We start from the raw sequence: 10,491 nt of genomic DNA, 5'->3' as shown, positions 1-10,491 counted from the left end.
CGGCCTACTTATCTATGATGGAGGATTCAATCCACTGAGAGACCACTAACAACACATAACAGCAACAACTACACAAACAAGATGCCTTCAGTGAAGTGTCCAATCCCAGACTGTGACTTTGAAACAGATGACTTAGATGCTGCAATCGTTGCTGCACTTTTGACTACCCATGCGCTAGTACACACAACAGCCTCGACTTCTGCAAGCTGTAATAAAGTGGAAAAAGTCAAACGGCCCACCATTACATCCGCTGGCACGAGTGAAGATTGGTCATACTTCCTCTCACGATGGAAAGACTACGTAGAAGCCACTAAAATAAAGGAAAAGGAACTTGTTATACAGCTTCTTGTTGCGATGAGAATCTACGGAGAGACCTCACAAGATCAGCTGGTGGCTCGCTGACGGATAAGTCTCAAGAAGATGTATTAACAGCCATCAGGATCCTAGCTGTGCGTGAAGAGAATACCATGGTAGCTCGGGTAGCACTGAACAACATGACACAAGACCATGAAGAAACTGTGCGCTCATTTGGGGCTCGACTACGCGGACAAGCAGGTGTGTGCAAGTTTTTAATACCATGCCCCAGCTGCGACAACGAAGTCAACTATACTGACGCAATCTTACGTGATGTGCTTATTCGTGGACTCAACGACTCTGAGATTCAACTTGATCTCCTTGGGGAAAGAAATCAAAACATGACACTTGAACAAACATTTCAATTCGTTGAAGCCAAAGAATCGGGTAAACGTTCTGCATCTAAACTACTTGTTTCTCAAGGAGCAGAAGCAGCTAGCAGTTCATATCGCCGCAACCTATTGTGGAAATAAAGGTCATGGTGCCAAAGCAACGCCACAAACTCGCAAAAAAGAGTGCCCTGCATATGGTCATACATGCAACAATTGCAAGCGAATGAACCACTTTGAGTCTGTATGCAGAGGCAAACAAAATGTGACAAACACTAAGACTGAACAGGAAAGTGCTGTGTTTGATTCACTTTGCGCCGCAACCAGTCATGACAATAACTATGGTAGAAATGTTGTTCAACTTGATCATCATCTTTACAATCAGCTATCAGACACTTGGATTCGCCAGCCGTCACAGCCTCAGCCTTTTATGCATGTGACTGCTCGTGTTGAACCTAAAGACTATGACCACTTCGGCATTGACCCAAAGATCATACCGAAACCAAAGACAGCTACCATCACCGCCATGGCTGACACAGGTTGCCAAAGCTGCCTAGCCGGCATTAAGGTGCTACATCGGCTTGGCATCTCAGAGAAACATTTGATCCCAGTGACTATGAAGATGCATGCTGCTAACAACGTCAGCATAAGAATCCTTGGGGCAGTCATCCTCCGCATATCTGGCAAAGGAACGAGAGGTGAAACTTATGAAGCTCCCCAAATTGTGTACGTCACCAATAACTCTGACAAAGTGTTTCTTAGTAGAGAAGCGTGTGCATCACTTGGCATGATAACACCGAACTTTCCAACTATTGGTGAAGCACGTAACATCAACAACGAAAGTATAGAGACCATCAGCGAATCTGTGTCCTCCCCAAGTACACAAGATGATTATGCACACCACGGTTCACAATCGACATCTTCTGTGGATTCTACAACCACATTACGTATAGACAGTGACGACTGCAAGTGTCCTAAACGCGAAACACCACTGCCTGCACCATCGGTTCTGCCGTTCCCAGCAACCGAAGCGAACCGGGAGAAACTGCAACAGTACTTACTAGACTGGTACAAATCCAGCACCTTCAATACATGTCAGCACCAACCACTTCCGCACATGTCAGGCCCACCGATGCGGCTCATGGTGGACCCTGACGCCACACCTGTTGCTCATCATACACCAGTCCCAGTACCATTACACTGGCAGGATGAAGTGAAGGCAGGCTTAGATCAAGATGTTCGACTCGGCGTTATTGAGCCTGTTCCGGTCGGGGAACCAGTTACATGGTGTCATCGTATGGTCGTCTGTGCAAAGAAGAATGGCAAACCGCGACGGACAGTAGACTTTCAGGCACTAAATGTTCATGCAGTGAGGGAAACTCACCACACACAATCCCCATTTCATCAAGCTCGCTCTGTTCCACGTCACACTAAAAAGACTGTCTTCGATGCCTGGAATGGGTACCATAGTGTGCCTATCCGTGAAGAGGACAAGCACTTGACCACCTTCATCACACCATGGGGCAGATACAGATATAAGACAGCGCCTCAAGGATACATAGCCTCCGGAGATGGATATACACGCCGCTTTGACGAAATTGTATCTGACATTCCTGACAAAACAAAGTGTATAGATGATGCTCTTCTTTGGTCGGACAGTATCCAGCAAAGTTTCTTTCAATCGTGCAATTGGCTAGAAACCTGTGGAAAAAATGGTATCATTCTGAACCCTGACAAATTTGTGTTTGCAAAAGATACTGTTCAGTTTGCTGGCTTTGAAATTACTCGTGACAGTGTGCGACCATGCAGCCGTTATCTTGAAGCAATTCTGGACTTCCCTTCACCTAAGAACATAACTGATATGAGATCTTGGTTCGGCCTTGTAAATCAAGTGTCATATGCATTCAGCATGACTGACAGGATGCAAGCATTCAGACAACTGCTCAAACCTGGAACTCCATTTTGCTGGGATGACACTCTAGAGCGTCTTTTTCAAGAATCAAAAGCAGTTATTATCAGTGAAATAGAACACGGCGTCCAGATATTTGACAAGAATAAACCAACTTGTCTTGCCACAGATTGGTCAAAGAATGGCATAGGATATTGGCTTTTCCAAAAACATTGCAATTGCTCCAAAACCGTGCCATTCTGTTGCCGAGACGGATGGAAAATAACTCTTGTTGGGAGCAGGTTCACTAGCGCCACCGAATCCAGATATGCCCCCGTAGAAGGCGAAGCACTTGCGGTTGCTGATGCTTTAGAAAAAGCGAGATACTTTGTTCTCGGATGTGACAAGCTAATCATCGCTGTGGATCACAAGCCCTTAATCAAACTTTTTGGTGACAGATCACTAGAAGATATTCCTAATTCAAGACTTCGTAACCTAAAAGAGAAAACTCTACGTTACAAATTCACAATGTTACACGTGCCCGGCGCCAAACATCGAGCTGCTGATACCGTTTCTCGTCACCCAGTTGGGAAATCTGATAGCATGGTTTTAATCGATGATATTGCTTCTGTTCATATCTGCAACAAGAATGAGGCGCAACATACCATCCAAACACATAATCACAAAATCGCAGATGACACACTGGAAATCCCATTGAAAAGTAGCGAAGCTATCTTCTACTCGACAGCATTGTCATCAGTCACCTCACTTCAGTGTATAACCTGGGATAGAATAAGGACTGCCACAACAAGCGACGAGTACATGTTCCAGCTCGTACAGATGATTGAAAGTGGCATCCCAGAAACACGAAACGATCTTCCAGTTCCCCTGAGAGAATATCATCAGTTCCGTAACAACCTCTCCACTATCGATGGAGTCATCATATATAAGGACAGAATAGTGATACCACCTTCATTGAGAACAGACGTGCTGACAGCGCTACACTCAGCCCACCAAGGCACTTCATCCATGATGTCAAGAGCAGAAACATCTGTGTTTTGGCCCGGCATATGCAACGACATCACCAAGCTTAGAAACTCATGCAACCATTGCAACAGAAATGCCCCATCCCAACCCAGCGCCCCGCCAACTCCATCTGTCTACCCCTTATATCCATTTCAGTGTGTTTGTGCCGACTTTTTCCACTACAAAGGCGGCAATTACCTGGTGATTGTAGACAGATACTCAAATTGGCCAATTGTTGAAAGGGCACAAGATGGCGCATCTGGCCTTGTTGATTGCTTACGCCGCACATTCGTCACATTTGGAATACCAGATGAACTGTCTTCTGATGGCGGCCCGGAATTTACAGCTTCAACAACCAGAGATTTCCTAAAAACATGGGGTGTGCACCACAGGCTTTCTTCTGTAGCCTTTCCTCATAGCAATTGTAGAGCAGAAGTTGGCGTGAAGACTGTGAAGCGCATGATCACAAACAACACTGGTCCAAATGGTGAATTGGACACAGACTCCTTCCAGCGTGCAGTGCTGCAATACCGTAACACTCCAGACAGGGATACGAAATTATCGCCAGCAATGTGTGTTTTTGGGCGGGCCATTCGAGACTTCATCCCAATCTTACCAGGCCGCTATAAGCCACACGAGACATGGAGTGATACGCTTACCCTGAGAGAAGAGGCTTTACGTATCAGACACATGAAGACCGCCGAACGCTTAGCTGAACATACGAAGCGTCTGCTGCCACTAAAAGTTGGAGACCTCGTCAGGATTCAAAACCAAACTGGACCATATCCGAGAAAATGGGATAAAACCGGAACTGTTATAGAGGTTCACCAATATGACCAATACGTCGTACGTATCGACGGGTCGGGCAGAATCACGCTTCGCAATCGAAAGTTTCTACGCAAGTATACACCTGTGTATTCTCCCCCTGAAAAGCAATCCATAGAGCAGGACTTGAAACATTACTTCAAAAGGGACATTCCAAACTTTACACCACCGACGAGCGGAACTCCAGTGGTCCCGGCAAATCCTTTGAAGCCCAGTCTGGACATCAATCCACAAGGGATCAGTAAGCGTGCACCAGCTTCACAAGATCTGAGTAACAGTCCACCTCCTGTGCAGGATAGGACGTCTCATACAGTCCAATCTAAACCGCAAACACCCTTGGCATTGGACGGATCCCCACAAATGGTTAATTCGTCTCCCTCTCCAGCATCGCCCAGGCTACCGCCGTCACCACATCCTCCAACTACCTCACCTGCAACACCAGTCACACCCAGGAGGATCGTGACAAACAGACCAGAGCAACTATCCGTTGACCTTACCCCAAGACGTCCTAATCGACAACGACAAGAGCCAAAATGGCTTAGTGATTATGAGCATTAAATGGGGCAGAATAATCCCCGAACTGGAGGGTAGTCTGCCCAATGACAGTTCTACTTTTCTACTTTTTAATTAATGTACAAATAGTACCTTATCATTTTAATTTCATTTTCTTTGTATGTTACATTTACTGTTAATTGATACATAATTTGATCTCACAATGTAATAACAGTGTTAAGGCATATCACATTTTCAGTGACAATGAACAGTAATAGACTTATTCCATCCATATTTCCCACAAGGACAAAAACATTAAATCAGTCATTTAAAATACTAAATGACTCGGGGAGGGATAGAGGATTATGTATTTACTTGTTAGTCTATTACTTATGTCTTACCAACAGATAGTTGATTTTATTTACAATGTTACTTTTTGTATGTTTCAGACCTCCATCATTTTGGATAATAAAGTTATCTGAAAATAGTATCGGCCTACTTATCTAACGGAAGCCGATACGTTCAGATCTGTATAAATAAATAAAAACAAAACTATATCTATTTATCGTATGGATACCAAAGGATCTAGAACATGCAACTTCACCCATCCTCCAACGTGGAAACCTCAGTTAAGGCACCAAATTGATATAACTATCGTTTTCACCACTACAACCAAGTAGACAGCCATTACTTGCTATTATTTCAATGTGTTGTATTGGTAGTCCAGGTAAAATTTTCAATAGACGACACAGGAGAGATATCTGAGATGGACCGTATCTTGTTCACCTATTTAAGAGACGAACATGCTCAGAAGAGTATCGATGGAACGATTATAGTCGATTTCATATAAAGTTACCGATATCTACCTGTTGTAGTGTGGTTTCCGGTGATATCCTGCCTATGTCAGAAGCGGATATACATTATGATAAAATTAGAGGTAAAACTTATTCAAATTTTGCATATACTTAATCAATTCTGATATGATGTTGAAGTAACGAGAAAAACAAGTTCTGTTATCTCCTTTCATGATAGTAAGGCAAACATTTCATTAATTATGGACCTTTTGTTCAGGTCCAAGTGGTGTTATATATATGTTTATTTTCTTTTAAAAAAATTAAAACCAATGGAATGCATGAAATAAAAAAATCCACTGAGACACATATATCATCCCCCGGTGTTTATATGGTCCAGCTAAATAGAAACATTTAGTGTCTATATGTTATACATCCACCTTCGCGTTAGGATCTCTTTTTTCTTGTCTTAATAGCGAGAGTAACTCTTCTGGATAAAATAATGATATATGATTAATTGATATATAAAATTGGTTATACAGATCGGGCTTCGGATATTTAAGGGAAAGAGAGAACTATTGACAGATTTTGTCAGGAATGGATGAGTTAATATTAGTTATCCTAAACGTACCCAGTATAGGTTCTTGTGTAAGGAGTTTTGCATACAGCAATACTTAAGAAAGTCACTAGACATCCAAATTTTGAAAAAAAAAATAAAATGCTTCTATGGTCACATATTTATGCATTGAAATATGAGGGTATCATAATGAAGAACGTGAACGGAGACTGTGTTCACTAGGCATGAAATTATGTATGATGTCATTCAGTATCATTGTGTATATATCAAAATTGTATCAAGCAAAGAATATGTCATTGCCTGTTCTCTTATAGTAACATAATTTATAATCAATGTATTAAGCTATATAGCGTACATTGTACTTATACCTACCTTCAAATATGTTGTCCTCCTTGCCGTATTTGTTTTGTTGACTGAGAAATGCATCAATGAAATCTCGTTGATTGTCTTCTTCAAACGTGCTTCGGTGTTCAGTTATTTGTTCATCGACAAAGGCTTTGATATCCCTTAAGTTCTGAAGCAATTTCTTTATATTGAACATATCTCCAGGAAGAAACCGTAAGAATGGGAATAATCGCACGGCACTACCTACCGTGTTTAAGCGAAAGTTTTCTGCAAAAAGTGATGTAATACGTTTGAATTTCGTATCATTGTATTCAAATCTATTTCCAAATGTAATGCTGCATATTATGTTTGATATTGCTAACACGGTTATTTCCTTCAAGTCATGAGGTTGTCCATTCAGTTCTTCAATGACATCCAAATATGCTGCCACTTCGTCCTGTATTCTGGATTCCAATGACTTTCTGCCAAATCCGAAATTCCGGAGTGTCGAAAGAGCAAAAGTCCGAGTCTTTTTCCAATATTCACCAGAGCTTAAACCAATACCTAAAACAATAATAATGATAAAAAACAAGTACGGAAATTGTTAGCATTGTTAGTTTATGAGTGATAGCACGTTTATCGGTGGGAGGGGGAATTTCTCTGATTAGGATTTTTATGTATATTGTACCAAAATGACACCTATAGCACATTTAAAATGAAATCTATCAAACGAACAGCAAAATACGGGGTAAAACTGCATCACCCAACTGGATATTGTCTTTGATGTCACAAAGTGTGGAATTGAAGGGAAATCAGGAAAAAAATGTAACACCCCCACCCCACCCCCGGACCTGCTTGGAGGTGTGTACGCGAGTGTGGTCATGCAAAGGTTTGTAAGTTATAGGCTTTCTTGGCCAATAGATCTTGGTTCGATGCCGGGACAGAACACGTGTCAAATATTGTCTTCCTACATCAATACTGTTATATATACGACATTTGTAAACGCGTAACTGTTATTTACCTTTATTCTGTAAAACAAGCTGTGTAATGATATTGTCTGCTCGATCGGAGAATTCGTCACCATGTCTGATGAAAGCTTCCTTTAATGTTGCCTCTCCATTGATTACCACGACAAGATTTACACCATTTCTCATACTGTACACCTCGCCATATTGTGCTCGAAGTTTCCTAAACACATCCAAAGGGTTTCCTTTTCGAAACATAAGCATACATCCAACGACAGGGTACCCAGATGGACCAGGCGGGATGTTAACTGGCCATTGCAGTGACCAGCTGATTAACAGAATTAGTAATATCACAACAATGCCCACTGTTACTGTGCTAAAACTGAAATCCATTTTATCTACTCGCCGACTAAATATAACTACTGTGTTCTAAATACTCAACCCAAGGTTTACGTATTAGCAAGTGTTACAACATTAAATCTAGAAGCACTAGAAGTACTGAGGACACACCATAGAAATAGTACAGAGGACAGGAACGACAAGAAAAAAAATCACCGTTATCGATGAGAATGCTCAGGTATGATGAAAACCAATATAAACACAGAGGCTGAAGAATTATTCATTTCGTTATACAAATTTAGAATTTTAACATCAATTGAAACTACAAAACGTGTAAGCGATACAGTGGTAAATGTTTAGAATCCGAGAAAAATGAATAGTTTCCTGGGCAACTCACGACCCAGAGGGCCAAGACTAAACTTATATATAACATCGATTCAAGATCACCCAACAGGGCTTCACACCAAGTTTGAAACATTCAATCATTTTTACCGGAGGAATGGGATTTTAAAGAATTGGATCTGTTTCCCCTCCTGGACTCTGTCTCTTCCATCCCATGGGAGCCAAGACCCATCGTTTATACAAAATTAATTCTCCTAGACCCAAGATTGCTTTGGGCCAAATTTGGGCAAAATCCAATCATTCCTACTACAGGAGAAGTAGGATTTTGAAGAATTTGCTATATTTCCCCTATTGGACTCCGACCTTCCCGCCGTTTACACCTTAGAATGTTTTTAGATTGGACAAAATTAAATAATTCCTTAAGAAGCAATAGGATTTTCTTTTAAATGTCCCATTTCTTCTTCTGGACCCCGCCCCAAGGGTCCGAGATCCACTGTTTATACAAAATTTGTTCCCCTTCTCCCAAGGATGCCTCACACTGAATGTTGGCAAAATTCGCTCCCTTGGTCATAATCAGAAGTGATTTGTAGAAAAAAAATGACGGACGAACGCCGCTGTATCGTTATAGCTTAACATAAACCTGATTTCAATTGCAAAGTAAAAATATCTTAATCGTTTTTTCCAATGATATATCTTTCGTAGTTTTGACCAATCAGAGCGATGTTTTCTAGTCACTCCAATGAAATTCGTCTATTTTCCTGGATTTTTTTTCGGATGCAAATGAAGCGAAGATTGAATAAGTTGGTTTTCCATCAAATAATTCCGTTGTACTGTTTCTGTTTTCGGATTTAGAAGATAAACAGTTTTGTAAATGAATTTCATGAGATAACAGAATGAAATGCAATTCCTCCTAGTGTACATTGTGGTACCCTACAAAAGTACCTCTGTCAAAGGCTCCGGCAGTTTCAAGATTTTTGATAAACATTTTTGTGTTAAAAATGATTCACAATTTTGTGTTTTGGTATTTGTAACCGTATTTTGAATATAAACGTTTGTTCATCTGGTAAAATAATTAAACCAGTTTATACACGTCGTGGATTATATCATGGAAGAGTAATGGTGAGTAAACAATCACTAACTACTGTAACAACATTTCGTACTTTCAATTTTCAACTACCGTCTTGTTCTCGGGAAACATGTTCATGTATTGTGACTTTAGTGATAATTGATGGTAATTTGGCTACATTATTGAATTATTTCATCGTGAGATACATGTTCATATAACGATATCAGTGATAGCTGTGTTCGTTGTTGGTATTGTAAGGGGTGCCGCCATATGTTTTGTCCGACGTCAAACTTTGTCCCGTACTGCGAGGTCAACTATTGGGTAGTCCGGGAGATGTTTACAGAGGCGTATTGTGACTGTTAAGGAACGACAACTCTAGTAAAGATTGCATGAAATGGTTGAATACTACGTAAAGCAACCCATACGAAATGACATCGCTTTTCACTCGTAAAAATATATATTTTCTGTAAAACTCGTAAAAAATATATATTAAACGGAAAACCATTAAATATCGTGTTTGCATCATATGACAAGAAAAGATGAACAAGTCAAGACAATGGAGAATGTTATGAAATAATAAACGACTATTAGATATCAGATGTTTCATGACCCCAAAACAAAACTTACAAAGATCTTTTAACTTAATCCTGATTGACAGCTGAACTGCTATATGCATCAACGCAAAAATATTCCCTGTTATTATAGCTTTATAAATGTACCATAACGTCGATATAACCCTATCATTGTAGCTTTATGAAGGTATCTCAATATATCACTGACATTGTAACTTTATGAATGTACCTTAATGTCGATATATCCCTATCATTGTAGCCTTATGAAGGTATCTCAACGTCGATATATCCTAGTTATTGTAACTTTATGAATGTACCTTAATGTCGATATAGCACTGTCATTGCGATTTTATGAACGTATAAATGGACCTTATTGTCAAAACAATATCTTACATAATAACTATATAAATACGCCTTTCACTAGCATTGCAGAATTCAGAGAATGTGTTTTTCCTTTACTCTCGTTATTTTCTAAAGTTAATCGATAACGGTCGTGAATATTAAAGTATCACTAAACATCAGAAATTAGAAGATATCTTGCTAAAAATCATCTTGTATTCCTTCCTGTTTGGACTTTGTTTTTAAAAATTTAGTTGTTTGT

General features: G+C 40.3%; 1 protein-coding gene across 1 annotated transcript; it reads right to left on the bottom strand.

The window, feature by feature from the left end:
* Window positions 1-5,413: 5,413 nt before the first annotated feature.
* Window positions 5,414-7,967, bottom strand: LOC132560679 (cytochrome P450 2J6-like). Its single transcript, XM_060225350.1, has 3 exons — window positions 7,628-7,967; window positions 6,655-7,170; window positions 5,414-5,442 (listed from the first exon to the last, which is right to left on the bottom strand). The coding sequence occupies exons 1-3, from the start codon at window positions 7,962-7,964 to the stop codon at window positions 5,414-5,416; spliced, it is 882 nt and encodes a 293-aa protein (XP_060081333.1). The 5' UTR covers window positions 7,965-7,967.
* Window positions 7,968-10,491: the final 2,524 nt, after the last annotated feature.

Source organism: Ylistrum balloti, unplaced genomic scaffold (genome assembly GCF_031769215.1).
Source record: "Ylistrum balloti isolate Yb309-2 unplaced genomic scaffold, AGI_CSIRO_Ybal_v1 Utg371096, whole genome shotgun sequence".
Lineage (NCBI taxonomy): Eukaryota > Metazoa > Mollusca > Bivalvia > Pectinida > Pectinidae > Ylistrum > Ylistrum balloti.
Note: the sequence above shows the minus strand (reverse complement) of the source record. Positions and strands in the feature narration are given on the sequence as shown.

Excerpts from the sequence above, each read along its gene's own strand:
- LOC132560679 (XM_060225350.1), bottom strand. The coding sequence starts at position 7,964 with ATGGATTTCAGTTTTAGCACAGTAACAGTGGGCATTGTTGTGATATTA. Across the intron at positions 7,171-7,627 it reads GCTTGTTTTACAGAATAAAG|GTATTGGTTTAAGCTCTGGT; the intron begins GTAAATAACAGT and ends TTATTGTTTTAG. Across the intron at positions 5,443-6,654 it reads GGAGGACAACATATTTGAAG|ATCTGAACGTATCGGCTTCC; the intron begins GTAGGTATAAGT and ends TTATTTATACAG.